Source organism: Trachurus japonicus, chromosome 22 (assembly GCF_045865225.1).
Source record: "Trachurus japonicus isolate A0001 chromosome 22, Traja_1.0".
Lineage (NCBI taxonomy): Eukaryota > Metazoa > Chordata > Actinopteri > Carangiformes > Carangidae > Trachurus > Trachurus japonicus.
This window is the reverse complement of record NC_140928.1, coordinates 29,995,014-30,019,103: the sequence shown is the minus strand read 5'-3', so window position 1 is coordinate 30,019,103 and position 24,090 is coordinate 29,995,014. Positions and strand designations below refer to the sequence as shown.

The following is a 24,090-nucleotide window of genomic DNA, read 5'->3' as shown; positions in this document are numbered from 1 at the left end:
AACCGCGTTAGAACGAGGGAAAAGGTAACTTTTTGATTTCTTGTTACTGAGAAAAATAGTGCCATTAGTAACGCCGTCATTTTATAACGCCCTTGTATATGTGTTTGTGTTTGTGTCTGTAGCTGTATTGATGTAATCAGAAACAAGCGCTCCTCTGACTCCACGTCTGTTTCTTTGTTTGTTTTCAGATTAAAAGACTTGAAGCCCGTCTGAAGAAAACTGACTGCACTGATAGTGAGGGACGTGAGCGCACAGACGGAGAGCGGTGGAAAAAGGACTCCTGCTCCATATGTGAATGCAGAGTGAGTTCCAAACAGATGCATGTATAGGCTACAGTATGCAAACGCTTTACATTGCACGCAGCGCTTCCTCTCCTCTGGTGGCGTCAAAGTCTGGGTGTATGGAGGACAGACGGGTCCATCGGGACCAGGTCTGTGTGAGCGGTCTGCCCCACTTTCCCTCTGTCTGGCACTCCTACAACTGTTTCAGCTCCTCCAGCGGCTCTTGGCAGTGCCCATCTCCCCACAGTGTGTTTGTGTGCACCGGCCACTTCTCTGCCTTTCATTCTTTATCTTTGACACTTCCTTGATGCCAACTGCTGGCACAGGTGATGGCAGCACTCGTGCCAAACCTGGCTGCCTCACATCCTCCCCCCGGCCCTCCGTGACACAGTTTATTTTGCTCACCACATCAGATAACACACCTGTCAGTTCCTCTCTTTTTTTTTCTTTCTCTCTCGCTCCTTTGGCTTCCCCCAAAACTATCTCCTTCCACTTTCCTCGCTTCCCTGTAATTGGAGGATTTTTTTTTTTTTTTTTTTTGTAATAATTAAATTTGGCAGGCGGAAGCGCAGCGAGAAAGCCTGTCTGGGAAAAGAACAGTTTGGTTCAACACATCATGTTGTTGCTGTGGAACAAAGCGCCTCATTGTTCTGCTCAGCCCTGTCGTCCATCACCTTGTCGTGAGCAAAACGTTTCAGTTGCTGCTCCGTGCCCAACAAAAGCACGACACACTGTAAACAAAGTAGCTGCTGAACTCGGAGCACACACACTGAAATCATTCTTCAACACGTTTTTTATCTGTGCACCAGTCATTCCAAGACAATAGGCTGTTATACTGCTGCTCCTTCCCCGTGTCTTCGCCGCAGTTGACCCCGCTTCCTTTACAGCGATCATGAACATTTCATCTAATCTAATCTAATAAGGTAACTGACCTTTTGCTCTCCCCACCCCCCCTCTACCTCCCCAGGATGCCCAGGTGACCTGCTTTGTGGAGTCTTGTCCACCGGCCAAGTGCAAACGGCCCGTCAAGTTAAAAGGCGCCTGTTGCCCCGTGTGCCTGGACAAGCCAGATGTTGACAAGCGGCAAGGAGCGGACACCCACCACGACTAACCCTCAGGACCCCCCTGATAAAACACATTCTAGTGTCTGAGTCACATACACACACAGACATCCAGAGAGGATGAGACTTTCGAAGGTGAGCTAACCCGCGGCCACCGAATAGCCTCGATAGACCCAATAGCCTCAGTTTTTGTTTTGTTTCACTTTGTATTCTTTTTCTTTGATCAGTGGAGGGGTTGTTTTTTTTTGTTTTGTTTTTTTTTCCCTCTTTTTTGGCCTCTTGCCCCCCTCCAGGACCAGCAGCCTGAGGCTCAGTTTGAAATCCTCTGGCTACGAGCCAGCGATCACTAAATGGATTTATTTCTGAACCGATGGGTGGATGCATGGATGAATGGGTGGATTGTAAACAAGACGGACAAATCTCTCCTCCTCGCTTGGAGTCCACTGAGGCCTCTGAAGTGTAACAAACAGCCACTGTGTTTGCTCTCCTGTGACTAACACTTGTTGACAAAACGCAGGGGCCAGTTGCCGTCGACAAGCGGGAAAGGGAAGTAGATTCAAAGGCGGCAGCCGTTACGATGTATCACAAAATTTTCTCAGGTTAGAGATGCCGAAAACTGGTGCTATTTCCCCCCTTTTTTTATTAATGATTTAATCACTAAATACAAATCTTCAGTATTGTGTTTTGTATACAAAGCAACCTATATACACTCAGTATATGCCTCTTAATGATACGTCACAATTAAGAGGTTTGTTTTATTCAAACTAAAAGACATTATGAATAGAGTTACTTCATCTTTTAATCCACGGTGCTTTTATATCATGTTATGAATATGTATTTTCCTCTTCCCTCTTTTGTATAAAAATGCTTGCATATGAAGATAATGTGAAGCCCTACAAAAATGTTTGTAATGCAAAAGACATGTCTACTGATTACTGCTCCTCTCTCCTTGGACGCCTCTTTAGTAAACGTATGTATCGTCACTGCTGGCCTGTCCTGAACTTGAGTGAGGTGGAGCCGCGCGCTGCTCCCCGTTGCAGGACACTCGATCCAGCTCTCGTTGCACTGTCGTGCTTCTTTCCAAGTGTCATTTTGCTTTCAGAAAGCAGTGAAAGATCCTCCATTTTTACCACTGTAATGTTGTGAACTTTGTCCCAGTATTTTTTTTTTTTTTTTTTTTGCTCAGTCTTCTAAAGCCAAATGTATGAAAAAAAATGATTTAGTAACTTCTAATATTACATAAATAGCACATGTTCTATCTATGAAATTATGTATGAATGTTGTAACGAGGTCAGGATTTAGCCTTTGGTACTGCGAACTCTACCGCAGCAGTATTCTCCTTCTGACCTGCTCATAGTTGTTTTTTGGGTTTTTTTTATTCATGTTTATTCATCTTTAGTCCACAGACTACAGACAATTGAAGGACTGCTACCATGACTGTTGACTGTTCTTTCTGCCTTCGTGGTCCTGCTCTGTCGGCGCCCGTTTACACAAGGACACGCTTGCATACATTCCTTCTGTCGAGCGTCCACTTTTCTCTCTTCAGGCTTGTGCTCGTGCGTTTTGAGTTTTTTTTTTTTTTTTTTTGGGATGTTTCCACCTGCGAGCGCCGTCTACTCACTCGAGCCTGTTCGTGTTTCTTTGCCGTGTTGAAGACTCGGAGCGCTGAGGGGGGCGGGGGTGACGTCATTCCAGGCAGAGCATATGTGGTGTGCAGGCTTTCTCTGGCCCTCTGACCTTCATTCCATTGTAATGGAAGCCATATGAGAGGGGGGAAGCAAGGGTGATGTTGGGGGAGGGGCGCTGATGATTGGGATACAATGTCAATCAAAACAATTCTTCGCTGTGTTGCTGTGAGACAGATTCACTCCACTGACTCCCGTCAGCTGGTCCTCCGCAAGTACTGTACATAGACCGACACCGCTCACTGTACCCCATGCACTGGCTCACTTAGTGTAACATAACGTCACGTTTTTGTTTTCCTGTTTTGCTTTGCTCCTAATTGTGTCGAAGCGGCTGCAGCTGCAGTGTTCCTTTCCATTGTTTTCTTTATGTGGTAACGTCCTGAGCAAGCATCTGTCACTAAACAGAAATAATACTCTCTGGAATGTTCCATTCAGGATTCCAGGTGGATTACGGGGCTGGCGGTCGCACTGGTAAATTGGTATCATATCACATGTTTGAATATACTGGACAGGTTTGTACATCAGACTGTGTGTTTTACGGTTTATTGTATTTTTCTCTCCACTGCATTCTGACTGTGGTTTCTCCGACAACAACACCCGCAACATCATGTTCTCAGATGTGCTCGTGTTTTACTGAATTTAGTATTTTGGTGTAATTTCATAAACTCTGTGAATGAGTGAGTGTGTGTGTCTCTTTCTGTCTCAGTAACAGGCTAAATGCATTTTGGCCCCAGGTTCAGTTGCCAAAGCACTGTGAGCTCTCATTGTTACCGCTCTTTATCTATATATCTGTTGTATGAGTTCATTGTTGTTTTCATCATGGTTCACTCCCTTTTCATTTCCCTTTAAACTCCCAAGTGTCAATGGAATGCACTGCTCTGCAAGACTGAACATGCTTTACCTACACTGTCCCTTAACCAGTGGTCAATGTGGATATAGTAGTACCTGTCATGACATTTGTATTGTATTGTACGTTTGCCAAAGAATGGTTTGCACTGTAATGTATGCCTCTCAACAGTAATAATAAATAAGCCACATTTGAATTACAGTCGTACATGTTGGTGCTTGTTGTTTTTCAGCTCTCCGCTCAGCTACACATTGGATTGTGGTTTTGTTTATCGTGAAACAAACATTCTGATTTGATCACATCTGAAATCATAAATCAGCTGTGTTTTTACTGTGCTTGTCATTAACATGGGACCTCTGTGAAGTCTGAAGTAATCCAGCACTATGCACTTATTTCTGAAGATTTAAAGACATGTTAGTGGCATATGAGCTGTTGGGTGGTACGACTAGTCCTCCAGTTAGTCTGTTGTTGAGTTCATCGCTTCAGTACAACACTCTGGACTGAAATACCTCAACTGTAGGATGGATTGCCATATGGTTTTCTAGAGAGGCGTTCATGGTCCCCAAAGGATAAATGCTATTTACTTTCTCCATGATCTCCTGACTTTTTATAGCAAAGGTTTTGCACAGACAGAGGAATCCTGTGACTGTGGTGATCCTCTGACTTTCCCTCTGTCACCACAGTGAGGTCGACAATTGGAGCTTTGAGTGAAAAGTGTTGGATAACCAGTGGGTTGTCATGGAATATGCTACAAACATCCATGCTTCACTCATGATACTAATAACTTTGAGGGACACGTAACCTTCTCTTCACCAGCAGGTTGGAAACTTAAAGGAGACATATTCTGCCCCTTTTCCACAAATTAAAATAGTTCCCAGGTGTCTTAAAGACATGTCTGTGACATTCTTTGGTCAAAATCCCCCAAGGATCAAACATCACAGCTCTTTTCATCCTCTCCAAACAGCCCTGTTCACAACGGATGGTTTCAGTGCCTGTCCCTTTAAATCCTAATGAACCACTTCTTGTCCCACCCCTTCTACTGGTACCAGGTAGGGGTGGTGTTAAGCAAATTTGAAAATCAATTACATAATTGGAAGAGAACTGAGGGAACAGCTCACAAAACCACATGGATTTCAACCTAGGGAGCCTGAAAATTACATATTATTTTTGTCAATTCTCACATTTTGGGGACAGGAAGGCAAGACAAACACCCAAATATATGTTAAAGAGCCTTCAAAACGTGATATTTCCATAATATGTCCCCTTTAAAACTTTGACACTGGAGGAGGACCACTACCACTAAATATTTCATGGCAATCCATCCTATAAACGTCAGGATGAAGTTGGTGGCACTTGAGGAAAGATTACGGGATCACAAAAGTTAAAGAACCTTCAAAAAGTGATATTTCCATAATATGTCCCGTTTAAATATCTGCCAAACAAGGGATTTTCCCATCAGCCTCAGCTGTGCTGTGATAGCCAAAGTGTGTTTGTATCATTAGAAGCTGTCTTCGACTCTGCTTTACTGTTCTGCAGAATTAGATACATGTATTGAAACTAAATGTGGGAAAGCAGAGGAATTAAGAGGCAGCAGTAGCAAGTAAAGGAGTGTAAATTACACTGATTCCTCTCTGTGCAAGACCTGCAGTGAGTTTGGAACTGAAAATTGTTACACAAGAAGTGCAGCTCGTTTCAGGATTAACTTTATGTAGGTTGTGTGCAAACATACAAAAAAGATAGAAAGCAATGAGCTGGCAGAGATGTCTAATTATTACGCAGCAGTTATAGTGCGATATACAGTATGTTTGCGCTTCAGGCTGTTTTAAAAGACTGCAGTTCCTGTGTCTGTGCTTGCTGCAGCTACAGTCCATATGATGAGATGTATATTGATAGAGGTGATTTTTAGATGGTTCAGAAGGACACTCCTTATAGCCACTGAGCCAGGAAGGAGAAAGGCTCTTGTCTGCTGTATTCTCTGTCCACACAGTGTGCCACATTTGAGTCCACTGACGCAAGCATCCGATCAGAGACAGCATCGGTGCTGTTCTGCTTTAGTGCGGTTTGGTGCCAGGTTTTGACTTGTGAGACAACACTCCCTCAAAAGCAAATGTAGACAAACAAAAAGCAGCTGTGAAGTGTCTGGGGAGTAATGTTTGCAATGTGAGTAATATCAGCCATCGGAGAAGCCTGGGAACATTAACCCTGTGATGTTATGCCTGCCTCAGACTTTTATTCTCATGTGCTGTCTGGCACACAAACCCTCAGCCCACTCTCTGCATAGATGTGGTGAAATTGTCTGCGCCCTGGAATGTGTCTTGTTCTGATCAATACTTAACAGAGACAAAAACTTGACACGAGTTTTCCCCATTCATCTCTGCTCTCACATATCTCCACCCTTCATCTTCCTACTTTTCTGTCCTCCTTCCACGTTCCTGCCTCGGTCCGCTATACTTCTCCCTGTAGAGCCGGTGCTGGCAGCCGGGGCTGTGAGTGGACTGAGGCTCTGGAAACAAAACTGGACCAGGAAATGAGGTTTCCAGTGGCTGCACAGATAAAAGAGCCTTCATCTTCTAGCCAGGCAGGAAAAGACATTATCACTCTGACAACAAGAGACCTACCTTACTCAGAGTAATAGGGCTATTCCTGGGAGATCAAACATGAATACACACCGACACACACACACATATACGCACTTCCTCTGCGTTGTTTTCCCATATCTGCTGCAGAGTCTCCCTTTCCTTCACCGGCAGCCAAACGTCCAGGCTGACTCTGGAGAGAGACGGACTATCTGATTATGTAAGTACAAAAATGCTGTAGGTGTCTGGAACTAGATGCAGGCAGACACACAAATACCATTCAGCAAGCCATCTACAAGCTCACAAAATCTGCTATTCAGCTGAGACTCCTTACAGATCTGAATCTCATCAAATTATACAGCAGTCTACAGGAAAGAGGCAGAGGATTGTGGGTTTTTTGGGGGTTTGGACAGGACGCTAGCCTTGCAGCTGCATAAGCCCCAGCTACTCAGCAAGCCTCTCACTTCCCACTCATCACATACTGGAATTTCATTTAGGCAATTGGCTCTCTGCATTGCACCCCTCACTCGCCAAGGTGGGGAATTCTTTCCCCTCGCTAATGGAACGTCATTCTCATTTCCAGAGCGAGGCGGATGAAAGGGAGAGAAGTGGTGTCCCGCTGAGGGAAAATAGGTTTTGCATCCTGGGACTCAAAGGACCGCAGCAATGGCTTGTCACCCCCAGTGGGTGGGAAATGTCATGAGATGGCTTCCCGCTAGTGTTTTTGGCTCTGACACACAAGCCCACTGAGTTTACAGTGCAGGTGTTTGCACTGGCAGTTACATTACAACAGCTTAGAAAGGTGACCTGCTTGGAATCACAAAGGATGTCGTCCACCGGCGTATTAACATCGGCTATTAATATGCTGCTCAAAGTGGAATCAAGTCACGTTATGTTTCTTTGATATATCACAAATTGACAATACCACCCTCAGATTATACTTCCTTCTTTATACCTCAGCAGTGGAGCTTCAGTGTGAGGTTTATCCTGGCTGTGCTACAAGAGGACCTGAACAAAGTCAATGGATTGAATTTGACTCAATTCTCAATGAGTGGCCAGAAAAACTGACTACAAATAAAAGTTCATGTTGCCGTCTGTCTTCTGACTGTGTTCGTTAATGCTAGATAGATATATACATTATGTACAGTATCCTCTAGGGAATCCCCTTGCTTAGAACTGTTCACATTAACAGAAATTTTGACCAGGGGTGCCCAAATGTTTGCATGCCAGTGAAGGCCTAAGAAAAGATATTGAAAGACTTTTTGTACTCCTAATAAATTATTTTGTTTATTCATTAGTTGGTTTGTTTTTACCGACTGAAATAATAACATTTATTTCTAAATATTGTTATAAACATGTCTTGGAAAACAATGGGTTAATATAACGGAACGGGGAAGTGGACCAATGACAATTTGCCCTCTGATTGATTGGATCAGTGACACTTCCTGACAGGCAGGGCCTTCAGCGGTGGATACAAAGGCCTATGTAATTCAAGTAACTGTGGACATGAATTTGATATTAACAGGTGTCTTAGCTAATCATATGTATGCATATAAGTTATGGGCGGAATAACTTCCTGGCATCTACCGGGTATTGGAGAATATTTCAGTGAGAGAGACTGAATGGAAAAAAGTAGGTTGCTAGAATCATTGAAACTCAGTTTTCAAGATGACCTTTTCAGGTTAAATTTGAAATTCTCCAGACAGTTTGACCATCACCATTACCAGGACTAATGAAGCTAGCAAGAGCTACCAGAGACATTTCAGGCTATTGTACATGTGTAACCAGTAAATTTGCTGTTTTATTTTTAACACTGATGAAATGTGAAAGGAGCGACTCAAAGACTCTGGGATCTGTCATTACATTTTCTGCTTGCGCTCCTAAAATTTTAAGTAAGGGGGCCACTGTGGTCCTATAGAAAAAAGTTAGTGTGGAGGCCGGACTCCTCCTGGGTTTGTTTACATCTGTTAACCCCATGTCTCTGGCACAGGGTAAGGTCTGGCGATAAAACTTGATAAGATCACTGCAGTATATTTGGTTGAAGATGTTTCTGAAAGTAGATGAACAGAACACCCGAAGTAGAGTCTTTACCTAAAAGTCTTTGTCCGCTGCCTTAGAGGCACAAGTTGTGGTTGATAACTGTGCTATTGTGATTGTGGTTTTAGGTTGACCTTTTCTCAAATCTGTGTCTCAATTTTTCCTATGTTTGAATGTTTGTTGGGTATTACAGTGTTCCATGTGACATAGGGCTCTGGTGATAGTTTTTATTGCTTTGTTTGATTGTTTATTGCCACATTTGACAATGATATTTGAGGTATGGCTCAAGTTTTTATGACAAATATGTTTGTTGCTAAATTAAGTCAAACATATTAAGATCTGAGGTATCAAAATCCTGCAAGTGTGGATTTCTGAAGGTTAAACAAAGGAGGGGAAACATGATAATAAATGTAGGCTACTTGAGATGAGCACTCTCATTCTATAAACAAACTGCATGGGCTCCAGGCATGGGTAGACCTGCAGAGTTTAATAATAGTGTATGGGAGGGCATGGCTATACTTGTCCTAATCCTTCTCTTAGGTATTGGCAACATCCATCCATGATAACACACATCTTGTATCCGGTATTCAAAATATTTAATTAGCAGTCAGTTGTAACTGTTCTACAGTAGGTTGACTCTATTGATGATTGACTGAAGTTTTGTAAGAGTCACTGACAAGAAAATGTATGTATGTTCTGTGGAAAAGTTCTCATCAGACCTGGAAGAAAACTTATCAGCCTCATTTGTTGTAAGTGCCCCCTCAGGAGGTTCCTCTGCAGTTTACACATTCCTTGTGGACACAGAGACACATATGAGCACAGTGTGTTAATGTGACTGTTACCTCATCTAATACAGTGTATTGTCCACATCATACTGTTAAGTCTGTTGTGTGTCTTATCTAGTTACAAGAGGTTGCTCAATATCAAATATCTAATTATTCCAAGGAAAGGAAATGGAACATGAAGCTTGACATAAGACAAATCCCATTGGCTGAATTTTCCATTTATAATAACTTTTCTGTCTGTGGTCAGTTCAAAGTTCAGTGCTTGCCAAAGAGAGAGATGTATACAACTACTGTAGAACAATTTTAAAAAAGTACTATAATACAGAAAAACCAAGGTCTGAGTTCTTTAACCTTTTGACCTTAAATGATGGTTTAAATGCTGTTTCATGCCAAAGCGTATGCAATTTGTTCGATAAAAGTATGCTCAATTTTTTTTTTCAGTTGGCAAAGGCTATTCAGGGTTTGAAGATAACTATTGGAAGGGTGCCTATAAAGCAGGAAGACAGGAAATGTATGATTAATATGCACACCTGAATATTTTCTTATTTATAGCAAGTCATATCATAAACTCAATTTTGAACAGTGTCATCACACATTTTACTCATATCATATCGTATCATGAAAAAGTAAGTATTCGGGTCCTATTAACTGTTAATCAAAGACACAATACTGAGGGTGCATCAGAGGCTCAGACTGTGTGGTTCTCCACAAACATGTTGAGCCCTCAAAACCTTGTCCATTCAGATATTTAGTTCATATCGCCTCAGAGGGGGCAGTGATGGGTGTGAACATTGGAATTAGGTCAGTAATGTGGTCAGTGTTGTACCTCAGCCTCATGGACAGTTCTTTACCACCATCTAAGACTTAACTTGCTTGGAGGACTTCACTATGTACTACCACAAGATCTGCTTGCAAGATGTTGTGCAAATGTCCTTGCATTCATCATCAACTGTTGTTGTTGTGTGTGGGTGTAAATGAAACAACACAGCACCTCTCATTCTGTGGTATTCATTAAGGAAAGTTACAGCTTTTTTGACAGAGGACTTTGGCCAGACAGATTACGTCATTAACACTTTGTGTGTGACTGTGTGTGTGAGAGTGGATGTATCCACATGAAGGTGTTGCTGCTTTTGGTAGTTGAGCACTTCCGCGGTTGCGTTCCTCACTCCCTGATGTCATTCTCAGCTTTTGTTGTGTCCAACCTCTGGCGTTTCAGTTACACTAATTTGATTTACGGCTGTAACTCAGCACCAAATAGAGTGCTACATTTGACCCCTCTCCCCCTGGGGGGGACTCTCTCCTCCATATGAAAATACCAAACTCCTTTCCAGGGTCTCTTAGCTGTAATTACCAAAACAGAATATATCCTGTCACTGAAATATAGACATAACAGGTTAACAGGTCAGAGGAGGTAAGTTATCTTCACTGACATCCAGCGTAGATATAATGAGGTTGAATTATGTGTGTGTCTGTGTGTGTGTGAGTTAGGAAGAACATACAGAACCTAATAAGTAATTGTTCTTGACAGGAAGCCAAGCCAATCTCATGTGAGGACTGGCTAAGCGCCTCACTGGCAGATGACTGGCTGGATGACTGTGCGTGACCGACTGACTGATAGGCTCTCTGGTTGATTTGCCTGCATTCCTCTTTAGACACCAGCGGGGTACAGTCTGACCCAGCGTGATAATCCCCTCACTGGCAGGACCCCTAATCAGCTCTTCTCTTGACCTGAAATGGGCTAGCTAATGGGGGTGGGGGGGCTAACCTGACACAGTGGTGGAATGTAGGTCTACAAGCCCACAGGCACATTCGCACCCACTGTGATGCCAGAAAGAACTATCTGTCCACAAAAGCTCTCTATCCTCCTAAATGTAAGATATTTTGGACGTGATAAAATAACTTGGCTGGGTGTTTATTCCCAGAGGTTAGGGGAAAATTTTTAGATTGAGGTGTAAGGAAAGTGCTTTAAATGACGAAAACCACCCAGAGAGACTGGGATGCTTTGGTTACACAGATATATCAAAACAAATACACAAAGGTTTTTTATCAGGGGGAATTCCATTGATATGACATACCTCTGAGGGAGGACGAGCCAGCGCTCCAGCTCTGAGCCAAACTCTGTCAGCAGTATAGGATTGATTGCAGGCACTGAACAAAGGGAAACTCCATTCTGTTGTGATATTGAAGATATAAAATTAAATATATCACAACTGCTATATGCTTCCGTTTTATACCAGGTGGCAGCTGATTGGGCTGGATCCAACTCTACATAATGCTGTGGATGCTCTAATGTGGCTCAAGACACCGTTGCGTTTTAATAACAGATAAAACAATGTTGTTGTGTGACCCAGGTGTGGTGATGGGATATTAAATGTGTTCATAGATAGATAGATAGATAGATAGATTCAGCCACAACACAATGCTCGGTGTTGGCTCTCAACTACTGTACCTTGTCAGCTGTGAAACCTTTAGTTGACATGTATGTGTCTAATTTGCTAATTTTACCACAGGTGCATCCACTCAGTGTGTTGAAACAAATGGGAGGAAACTGAGCTAAATTTCAGTCATAGTAAAGGAATCTAAAATAGTTGTAAAGTGTTTTGACTTTGTCATCATGAGCAGTTTGGGTCATTGACAAGTTTTTGTCCGATAAATTTGTGTTTTGTTTTGTTTTTTTCCCCTGGTTTTTCATATTTTCCTGAAGTTGCATCTTCAGCCCTGTAGCTAGGGTTAGGTAAGGTAGTTTAATTGAAGGAGCACAGGCCTACAGAGGGATGAGGACAGAACTGATGAGTACCAGAATAGGCCGGAAAGCAAAGAGTCTGGAAACCCAAACTCTGGTAAAGGCAACAACACAACAGGAACAAAACCAGACAAATAGACGGAGGTAAATGAGACACAGGTGCAGAACATGAAGGCAAAGGATATTAACCTGCTCCAGATATGATCAGCTCCAAAGATTAATTCAGTATTATAAATCCTGTATTCTTTTATTACATCCATGTTTTGAAGTTAGAGCTGTTTCTCACATCAAGGTGTCACTCACAGATACAATACATGTATGAATTAATCATCAAAACAGAATCTTCAAACCTGTATGAGCTCACTGAGTCACCATTGTTGCTGAGTTGTCAGTGTGTTGTCAGCTCAGCTGTGTTACACAATGTTGTGTCCTTGCAACAGGCTCATTAAAACATGAACACACTGCCAATGATGGTTTAGACTAGAGTTTATGAACACTTTAGTGGACAGTTAAAGGGGAAGTGACTGCAATAACATTCATCAGGAGAGTCTCACATCTGTCCGATCAAACAGCCGGACAGTCAGACACACTCAGTCCACTACGCCTACAGGTTTCCACAGCATATCTGAGGACACAACTTGTTTACAGCGATACAAAACAAGGGAAAATGACCATCAACGATCTGAAACTAATTGCAGTCCGCACCACATTTGATTCCTCAGCGATAGGACACAGCTGATGCAAAGCTCCAAGATCTCCATGAGATATTTCTAAACCTCTATATTTCTTACCTTGACTGGTTTCTTTAAACAGTCAGCAGCAGTCCTCCAGCACTGTAACAGTTAGATAATTCACTGACGTTATCCCCATTTCCATTGCATTCCTCGCTGTTAGCATGTTTCATCTATTTCCATTGTGTGCAAAAGAATTTTTAGCTAGCCTGCTCAGTTTCCTCTTTACTGTCTCTGTCTTTCACCATCTCAGGGGCTGCATCCTCTGGAGGACGCATTTGAAGGCCCAGAGTGTCATGACTGTTCCAATATGAAGGCTCCTCTGCCAAATCGGGCCTTCGCTTGCCTGTTCTTGGAGGACACACTACCTATCCTCAGTGGCCTGGGCTCCTATATCCCAAGATATTAGCCACCTAGCATGCTACAGCTATAGGAACGTTGAGGCTGAGCAGGACTCTGCTGGCCACATAAACCAATTCAAGGAGCTGAGGAGCGGTTGGAAGTGTAAAAAAAGCCACCTCCAATCCGTTGCCTTCGCAGACTGAGTAGGCTGCGACCTCCAAAGGATGCAACCCTGAATTGGGACACAGCTTCACTGTCTGTCACTGTCTACCAGCGGAGCTGTGAGGATGTACAAATTGTCTTACAACAATCAAACAACACCTATTATGTGTCTATATTTTTCGAGGAGACTTCTTGCCGGAAAACTTCCCCCGACGGGAACACGCATCAGCAGTTTTGCATGAATTTACCTCGAAAACAACTCTGTCTGGTAACGTTCCGTATATCTCATATCTCACGAGAGCTTTTGGTGTTATATTGGATTGTGTATTTGATGAGAGGGAAACCAAGAAATCCCATTAGCCTCCGAAGCGTAGCTCTGAGCAGCTCACGGCTCTGCTCCGCCGTTCTAAAAATAGCTTGCACTATCCCTTTAAACTTCTTTGAAGCATGATATTGCTGTCACCTCATGCTGTCAAGATGTTGTGGAAATAAAAATGAAGGCTGATAGCTGCAGCTTAATCCCTGAATGTCCACTATGGGAAAAAAAAGACCACTGGGAGAATTTACAGGATTTGTACCTAATTTTGTTTTCAGTAACTTGTCCAGGCTTGGAGGGTCACGCTGTGCGAACAGACAGAATGGATAAATGAAGTGTCTAACTGTCTGCAGGAGACAACCAACACACACAGCCAATTATAGTCCTATCCAAGTTTTACAGGTCATTGATCTTTTCGCCTCATTTCCAATTAAAATGTGATGTGATTTATTAAGTGTCACATCATGTAGCAAGAGCCCTCAGACTACACCGATGTAGCTCCCATCCCATTGACTTTCCCATTAACAGTCCATGAAATACTCAATCACTGAGGTGTTCAGTCACTCAATACACTTGTGTGTGCTGAACAGTCGAGTATATTAAGGCATGTAGGCCCAACCTAAAAAACATAACCCTTAAAGGTGTACAGAAATGGCCGTTTGTCCTGTTTGTCGCGCCGAGTTGTCACGAGCTGCAACACGAGTTTACCTGAGTAAGGAAAACGAACGAGCCTGAGCTCCGTGTGTGTGCGTGTCTCAGACGTTTGAATGACGGATTACGGATCCAATATCAGTGGCTGATGAATCGTGTACAGGCTGACGTATAATCCGTGTGCCTGCATTATCCAATGCGAAAAAAAAAAATACACACTTTCATGCTGGATTCACTCAAAAATAGAATTTTGCACAAAGTTTGGCCTACATCGTCTGATAGATGAGTTATTACACTAATTTTATGACCCAGAGTGGGCTTAAATTCAATTTTCTTTTCTGTACACCTTTAAAGAAAAGTATCTCCTGGTCAAGCAGAAGAGAAAAGCTCTCTCTTCTAATGTTTTCCTCATTCAGGACATGCCACCACTGTTAGACTGTAAAGTACAATTGAAACTATTGTTGTGGTCAAGACCACTTATAACCTGAGGCCAAGTCAAGACCAAGACCAAAACATACCAAGACCAAAGGACAAGACCAAGACTTTGAGGGGGTTGAGAACGAGTCGAGACCAAGGGGGAACTGAGAGCAAACCAATGCAAGACCATTTTGAAGACCATTACTGCTGAAGTCTCCTCCTACTGCTGACTCTGGTGCAACCAAGTTTTTCAGATGGTTACACACTTTAGTAGAACAATTTTTGTTATCTTAAAGTTATTGTATGACATTACACAAACCAAAGAGAGTGAGTGACATTTGCAGTAGAAAAAGAACGAATGAAGAAAAAAGATGTCACTGCAGCTGTGGTCTTGACTGGTCTTGAGAAAAAGTCCAGCTCGACTGAGACTGAGACAAGACAATGTTGTTGATTCCGAGACAAGACTGAAACCTTCGAGACCAAAAGTACCACAACACTAATTGAATCACACAGACAGATGAATAAACGCACATTTGGTGTTGATCTTCTCCTGAGTCAAGCGTCCCGCACAAAGACACTGTAGTCTCTGCATATAAGGGCTGACCATGTTAAAACTTGATGGGGATTTTGTTTTGCGCTCCCCCACTGCCTTTACTCCACCAGTACCAGAGATCATTCCCAGTGCTTGATAATTTGCACACAACATTTCATTAGGAAAAGATTCAAATATATTATTATAATGTTGCTTATAATATGTATAAATTAAAAATATAGATATCATACTTGGTTTTACTGCTTTTTTCCATGCATATTATTCCTGGCCTTTTATTGTGATTGTATTTCAAACCCATGAAAATAAAACACTATAAATATAAATGAAACATGGGACATTTCAGCTCCTGAGGTCCTCTGGTGGCACAGTGACCCAAAGTCTTCTCTGGCTATAGTGAGACCTCACAGCAGTGATGATTCATGGGAGTTTATTGTGGTAAAAGTATTGAGCACCAGATGTTTAGATAAAAATACTGAAGTGTTGTTCCAAAATACCCAGAGAAAGGCGCCAAGGATCCAGTCATTTATCCCCACAGGAGAAGCCCTCATGGTCAATTTGGCGCCAAAGATGGCACCCAGTGCGGCCTTGTTATTGCATGTCCTTAACATGTGAAACCAAGAGAGGGCTGGAATGAGCCTGGGGCTTAGAGGGAGAGCACAGTAAAGTGATCTTTTACAAGCTGTCATCTCTCTGAGGATAAATGGATAGCTATATATCACCTAATGTCATAACTCCTGACCAGAGGTGAGTGGTTCAAATCAGCACAGAACGCAGTTTATCTGTCTGAGAAATATGAATGTTCAGTATGATCTCTCAGCGTCAAAATGTGAGGCAGACTGTAATTCTATACTTTAGTACCACTAAGAGAATGAAGTGAATGTGAACATGACTTTTGTTACCTGAGTGTTCCTTTATTATTACACAACTATCAGATATTCTGACCACAAGAACTTTAAATGTCATTTTAAGATGACATGGAGTAAAAAGCACACTGCATATTGCTTTGTGTAGGGGCAGGAAGTCCACCTAAAGCAGATAGAAATAGAAATAATAATGTAACAGCCTAATCTACAAAATCGTTTTTGCATTTTACTCAGTTTGTGCATCATGCTTGTCAAACATTAGTATGGTTGCGTTCAATCAGTGTGCCAGGACTCTGGTATCTCTGGTATGACATACTTAAACATTAAAATAACAGAACCACTATTGATATTACTTAGACGTGCTCCTGCAGTATTTCGTCATGTATCCTGGCATTTTAATTGATACATTATGCAAAACTGAGTTTGAGCTCTGCAGTGTCCTGTAAGAATCAGAGGGGAGAGACACACAGGAACCATACATTGGTTGATTCAGACTTCTAATTCTTGTCTATATTATCAGTGCCAGTGAGCAAATCAGAAACAGCTGAAGAGGCAAGTTATGGCTCATAAAGGAGGTCAGGTGGTGGGTCCTCAGTCAACTCTCTGCTGACACCCAGTGGGCAAGTATCATAACCACAGACATGGTGTTACTGACACCACAGACCTAAATAAGAAGCGGAAGTGCTGGTGTTGGCATGACCACTGTTTCTACATTTATCTGCCTCATTTGCGTGGCTGCTATGAATCTGTGTAGGTGTGTGTGACAAAATGAAGCCCAAAAAAAAAAAAAAAACACGAGCTGAAGTGGGAACTCCAAAATGAATCAAGAAACAGGTGTGTGGGTGAGGTAACCACAGCAACAGCTAAAGGTGTTTTATCTGAAGCCCTGGTCAAACCTACTCCTGTGCCCAGATGTGTCCAGAGTGTGCCAAGATATATCTGACTGCCAGTTCACACATCTGGCTTCTGAAATATGTCAATTGAATGATTGTAATATGTCTACTCTGGATTCATACAGTGAATCTGTGTGGCCAGCTGGCTTAAAGTATCATTTTCTAAGATGTTCTTTACACTAAGTTTTTTTTAATGTCACCATCTATGTGACTCTGTGACTCACAGATGAAATCATAAGTCATTGCATTTTGCAGTGAAATAAACTGAGTGCTTGGTTTGATTCACCTGTAATTGTAAATTATCCTATTGTGGGACAAATAAAGGATTATCTTATCTTATCTTATAACAATTCACAAGCAATGGAGTGTTGAGCCACGTGTCAGTAACACCATGTTAGTGACATGCGTCTCAAGAAACAGCTTCAGGATTTAAAATCAGCAATACAATTTGAGGATATGCAAGGAACCAATGGAATTTAACCGTGACGGAAATTATGATGCATCTAGAATTTATGTCAGAATGTTTGTGAATGTAAATACATCTTTGTGACCTTTGTGTGTGTAAATGCATCGTAGTTACCTTTGTTAGATGAGGAACAAAGTCTGGTGCAGTGATGCGTTACTTAGTTCCTGGTTAGAGTTAATTGTCAGGTGTGAAGGTGAGGTCTAGTTAGGCATGGATAGGTAAGCTATGGATGGGCTTTGACTGTCCATAATGAATGGAAGTCAATGCAATAACTCCAAAAGGATAGCTGTGCAAACTTGTGTGGATTGCGCAAAGGTATCTTGGTTTCACAACGCTATGCTCCGTTTAGAAAAAGGAGATCACACACATCCAGCTCCTTGTGTATCTTTTAATCGTGGTTAACCACACATATTTTTTTGCACATTGCAGTTCTTGATTTTAAAAAAAGGTGTCATTGTTATCTGTTAGCTGGTTGGATCATTAGATTAATCACAAACCTTACAGGGTGTTACAGCTGTCAGCACAAAACCTTCAAAATTTTTTATTTCCGTTTGTGGGGTTTATCTTTCCAGTTTAGCAGTGCAGCAGTTTGAATGAGGAGCTAAAAGGACGTCCATGCATGAAGCACTTTAAGAGAATTGATAAAAATATGATTTTCACAAAGAAATCAGCTGTTTACTGTGTGTCTACGTGTGTAGACTGTTATTTGTCTTTGTTTGGTCTTCTATGGTTTACCTCTGCTGTTAGAAGTAAAATGGCCAAACATACATTTTAATTGAGTATGGATTTGGTAAATAAAACTGATATATTTGTAATAGTTGAAGTATCAATTACTGTAATGGCAGAGCACTCACAGGAAGCTGGATGGTTAATTTGTGATGATGGAGGAGGGGTGGGACTAGAGAAGTTTCTCACTTCAGCTCACTCCCTTCGGACATGTGAACTAAAGTCTGCAAAGTGCATCTACTTGCTTTCATAGTTTTCTTGCTTTTGTTTATTTACACTGTTTACATGTTCAAAATAAAGAAAAACTTCATTCAATTATAACTGTTATTATTGATGTTTGAGAGAAGGAAGTTGAATTTACTTTAAGCACAGCCAGGTCTGTACTACACCAGATCCCCAAAACACTGTCTCATTCCTCTAATCATTTCAGTGATTTGTTAGGAATCAATCAACTGAGCTATTTTCATCCAAAGCTTCTGCCCTCTTCTGCTGTTTTATCAATGTTTGCAACGCAAGCATCTACTATCTAATACAGCTCATATTTGTCAGCTTAATTTATGCAACTCAAAAATCTCAAAGTTTTCTCAAACCTTTAAAATGACAAACAAAAAAACAAAAAAAACCACAGTGGAGGATCTCTCTTATGAAATTATGTTTTTCTTGTACAAAGTTGATTTTGTATAATTGCCATATATTCATATATAAATATATATTGTGGTGGCCAAAATTATTAGAACACTTGGTTTATCTAAGAGGTTTCAGTTGCTTTTGTTGAATTGACTATTACTGTAATCATCATTATAATAAAATAGAGCCATCATAAGAAGATTTAGGTCATTTCCCTTACTACTGTAATAACAATAGGCCTATTTCACTGAATTAGGGCCACTGTAAAAAATTAAAAAAAAAGTTCTGGGTTTAAAGTCAGAATTATGAGAAAAAAGTCAGAATTCTTTTTCACTATGGATCTCCTCTTCCGTTGCTTCACAGAAGAGGTGTGTGTGCCTGTAAAGCATGCTGTCAGCTGGTTCGTGGTAATGAGGAAGAAGTGAGGTGATGGTTGAATCGAATGCTGTGCTTCAGTAAACCTGGATGTTTTTTCTGCAGGTTTCGTTCTCTTATTGGGTGTGAACGTATTTGACTGTGGTTGTTCAGGTTGGAGGGTTTGTTTCTGCTGTGCCTCCGAAGATAAAACCATCCCCTGTCACTTTCAGTCTTCTGCTTATGGCTTCTGCACGTAGGCCCTGGTGATGTGGTGGCATTTGTTAGAGATCAGGAAATGACCTTAAAACACAAACATTTATGGGCATGAGAACAGCGGTTTTGAAATCTTTCAAATCCGTATTATGCCACGTAAAGAAAACCTGACAGACCTGCAGAATACAGGTCATCATCTACAGCTGAGACTGATTTGTTCTTGCCTATAGGCCTATCTGTACTATTGTTACAGCATGTTATAGCCTATTAGAAGTGGAGTCCTCAGTAGGAGGACTGTGGTTAATTCCACTCTGTAAGAAACATCTCCTGGATGCACTGGGCCACATCATCAGTGTTGTTTCCTGGGGTCATAGGGTGTTTCGGGTCTCACAACAGACACCCTCACCCAGGCCGTGACGCGCGACCCAGTGGCTGCCCATGGATCAGCCCTCTTAATCCACAGCCATCTTGGGGCTTTCTCTGGTTTCACTAGCAGATTGGATGGCCCTCTCCTTGAGGCCTTGGTCGGCCAAGGACTTTGCAGAGTGAACATCCTGCAAAGCCTCTGCAGACGGGCTCGTAGAATATCCTCCAACCCCTGCCTCTCTCCTCCACCAGCTCCTGAAGCCTCAGATGTTATCATCATGTCTGGTCAGAGGGATGTTGTAGACTAGCAAGAAGTATAATTTAATTAATATTGCCTGAAGTGAAATTGACTTCCCTCTGTAAAGCTTAATGTAGGCTTTGTTAAAAGTTGAAGAGTCATTATCCGACAAGCAAGGGAACTGTGGTGAAAACATAAACCAGGTCAGGCATCTGGGAAATGGGTCTACAGTCATGATTGCTGCTAAGTGGTAAGTGGCAGGTCTACATTTATGCATTAAAAACCTAAAAGACTGGTCAAACCAAACACAAGAGGAAGGTTAAAGCTAATGGTAACACCAGCATGCTTAGAGCAGATATAGTTTTTGGTGTTGTCATCATCTTAGCATGCTAATGTTAACATGTAACATGCTAACTTGTAACACAAAATACAGCTGAAACTGACAGCAATGCCTTTATCAGTGTGATGAACTAACAGCAGATGAAGTTATTACAGTTCACCCTCCTCTGGATTTCATGACATCTGTCCATTATGATGTTTTAGCACCAAAGTTACAAACCAACCACAAACAACAGAAAGTCCACAGATGCTGTGGAGTTAAGAACTGAACAATGAACAAAAGCAATGTCAGACTATCACACACTCCTATTCCAAATTGAGATACTTGTCTCAAATTTGACTTTTGTTTCATTTGTGACTTTTTTTCTTTTATCACACTTTCAACCAGATTAACCACTGAAAATTTCCAGCTCAGAAGTTTGCTGGTTTTATCTGGATCCTTGTGTTTGGGTGTCATATTTATGACGTAGCATCTGAACACACTGGGTGGGGAAGGCCTGGTGTGCTGCAGTGTGTCACAGTGTGCTGCCACTTCCTCTGATGTCTTATCAGCGCAAAGAAGTTCAGTATCGTTATCTAATGTTTTCTGGTAAAATATGCACTGATCATGATGAAAAGATAATTAGAACTAGTCTACTACTTTAGAATCTTTTTACAATTTCATGTAATATATTTGCTATATTTAAATATTTTATGTACTATTTGATTAAAAAAGTATACATTTTACATGATTTATAAAATGATTAAGATTTTATATACTTTAACTTTTTTGCTTATTAACTTTATCGCTTACAGTAATCAGACTCAAATTTCCTAACATATAATTCTCAGAAAATTACTAAAATAAATTTTCTGATTAATTGGGTTAAAGAAAATTCATTTCAACACATAAACACATATGCAGACAATTTGGTAGTCACCAGCTTTACTTACAGTATATCACATTCAATACAAAATGTCAAAACTTTAAAAATGTATGGTTCTATGTGACAACATAGCAAGATCAACAACATGAGGAATTTTGCTGTCTTGTACAAAAATAAAAAAAGGAGCAAACATCATGAATGCAAGAAAACAGGATGCTGTCAATATACAAGAGAACAAAATCAGTCATTTCAGTTATATCTATATCTTTATTATATAGTATATATTACGTGTCTGTGTGTGTGTGTGTGTGTGTGTGTGTGTGTGTGTGTAACCTGAATCTATAACTTGCCGAGAAAATGGGACCACACAGAAGAACAAACATGACTGTACATTAAACTTTTTGCTTTGTTTTGTAATTTAAATTTTATTGTTTTATTTAAAAAAACATTTTTAAATAAAGAATATGTTTTATGTGATAGTGGGTTGGATTTTATGTAGCTATGTACCTGACTTATGGGTAACACTATTAAGCATTAGTTAAGCATTAAATACTGAATTCATCATTAACACATGAATACTCATTAGCATGTAGTTTATAAACACAGTTAAAAATGTTTTACTCATCATTGATAAGCACTACCTGTAGTTATAAACTACATGCTAATAAGTATTCATGCGTTATAAATGAAGAATTCAGTATTGCTTAAGTAATGCTGAATACTACTTATTATAAAGGGTTACCAACTTACAACACACTGCCACCCTCAGATGATAAGGCTTAATGCTAATATATACAACACAATTTGAATTCTATGAAATTTACTTTTTCCACACTTGGATGACATCAATTACAGCTCTTTTTAATTGAAGTTCTTTACATACATACTTTACATTACATGCTATGTGCTATATGTTTTATCTGGACTCTTGAATAAAATGGAATCATCAATCACTAATGTCATTAGTTATACCTCTGCTGTATGCTCCCTCTGTGTGATCAGCTTTTTGAACTTTTTAGATTTTTTTTTTTAATTCCACTTCATTATACAAAAAAATGTCAGTTTCATCTAAAATGTAAAATATTTTTGACAATATATTTTGCTCGTTATACGTTGTTTTCTGCCAGAGCTGCATTGTGTGTGAGAAAATTATGTGGGTGCAACATCGAAACAGATGTCACAGTTTATGGTTGTGGCTGATTGATGCTTATCTGTGGCCTGTTTTAAGAACTCTCTCTGAATCATTCAGTTATTTCCCACAGCTTCATGGCATGACTAAGTCAGAGAATGCATAGATCAGCCACAACATTAAAACCAGGCACCTACACAGTGGATGTTGACACAGACATACAGTTGGTGGAAGGAGCCCCTGAAATATTATCATTGTTAACTTTCCTTTTTAAAAGCTGCATTATCATGCGCTGAAGGATGACATGTTGTTGGAACCATCTGAGGGCTTGAAGCTTGAGATGCAAATATCAGATGTTCCACGTGAGGAGCGAGCAGAGTAGATGTACTTTTTGCTGAAGCACCACAGGTCCAACATGATTTGCTTGAAGTGGCTCCTGAACTTCACCCCGACGAAGGCGTAGAGGATGGGGTTCAGACAGCAGTGCAGGTAGGCTATGCACCTGGAAATGGCCAGAACTTGGAGTTTAATCTTCTCAGCCGCACAATCCCTCAACGTAAACAGAGACCTGGTGTGTATGAGCAGGGCGACATTGTAGGGAAGGTGACATACGACGAAAACCACGACGACTGCGAACACCACGCGGACAGCCTTGTGCCTCTGGCTGCTCTGAGCTCTCAGCAAGGTGCCGATGATGCTGGAGTAGCAGAACCCCATCACCAGCAGAGGCAGCAGGAAGCCGACGGCCATTTGAAGGCTGGGGACCAACACCTTAATCAGCCCGGCCGTTTCACTCCTGCTAAAAGACATCTGGCACATCACAGAGACGGCGTCCGAGCCTAGGACGACCTCTTCAAAGCGAGCAGTGTAGATGAGTGTGGGCAGAGTTAACGCCAAAGCAAACACCCAAACCCCCGAGCAGATGAGGCGGCTGTAGACCAGAGCACGAGAACGAGTCCCGAAGGATCTCCTAGCCCGAACTATGGCGATGTAACGGTCGCCGCTAATGCAGGCAAGCAGGAGCATGCCGCTGTAGAGGTTGATGCTGTAGGCTGACCTCAGGATCTTGCAAGCCATGTCGCCCATTAACCAATCATACTGCTCGTTGTATGTGATGAACGGCAGGGCCACCACAAAGATCAGGTCTGCCACGGCCACGTTGAAGAGGTAGACGTCCGTCATCGTCTTGGTTCTCTTGTAGAATATATAGGTGACGATTACAAGGCCGTTGCCAACCAGGCCGAAGGCACAGATGAAAGCGTGGATGTAAGTCTGGATGATGACGTCGTTGGGGTTAGGGTCCAGGTTGCAGAGTTCGTCTTCATCAAAGACGTCTGAGTCGTTGTAATCATACCCTGATGTCACTTCCATGTTTTAACCTGGTGAAGAAAAGATGAATATTCACACCAAGCAGATCATCACTGTAATATACTCATAAATAGATACACACTTTTTTTTCTTTCTCTCTTTTCTTTTACCATAAACTTTTTTATTATTATTATTTCTTTTGATGTTTTTCACTTTAAATTGCATATTTTTTTTTAGGAATGCTCCAATGACTAAAAAGATGTGTATTGGAACATGAACTAATGACTTGTGCAATCCTGCAATAAAGTATATTAAAAAAAAGATACACACTGACAAATCAATGAACTGAAAAAAAATATAGCTGCTGCGCAGCGATGGGCCGGGTCCGGGCTACTTTTGGGCATATTTAGGCAATTCTGAGCAACAAACAGGAGAATAGGAAGACAAGACAGTTGACCTTATAATGTCCAATTTGCATCAGTTGAGAATTGAACCTACAACCTCGGGAACCA

The 24,090-nt window shown here is 41.3% G+C and overlaps 2 protein-coding genes across 3 annotated transcripts in view; one reads left to right on the top strand and one right to left on the bottom strand.

Annotated features, from left to right (window-relative positions):
• pxdn (peroxidasin) overlaps positions 1–4,075 on the top strand; it is a 71,255-nt gene extending 67,180 nt beyond the window's left edge. For both annotated transcript variants that reach the window (XM_085766704.1, XM_085766702.1), the window contains 2 exons: positions 189–302; positions 1,249–4,075. In XM_085766704.1, the coding sequence (XP_085622830.1) occupies positions 189–302; positions 1,249–1,392 (258 nt within the window). In that variant the 3' untranslated portion in view covers positions 1,393–4,075. The remainder of the gene's footprint in view (positions 1–188; positions 303–1,248) is intronic.
• Positions 4,076–22,531: 18,456 nt separating this feature from the next.
• ccr6b (chemokine (C-C motif) receptor 6b) lies at positions 22,532–23,641 on the bottom strand. Its single transcript, XM_085767106.1, has one exon. It carries the CDS (start codon positions 23,639–23,641, stop codon positions 22,556–22,558), a length of 1,086 nt encoding a protein of 361 aa, XP_085623232.1. The 3' UTR covers positions 22,532–22,555.
• Positions 23,642–24,090: the final 449 nt, after the last annotated feature.

Bases quoted from the DNA above. Each gene is read 5' to 3' on its own strand.
- ccr6b (XM_085767106.1), bottom strand. From the start codon at position 23,641: ATGGAAGTGACATCAGGGTATGATTACAACGACTCAGACGTCTTTGAT.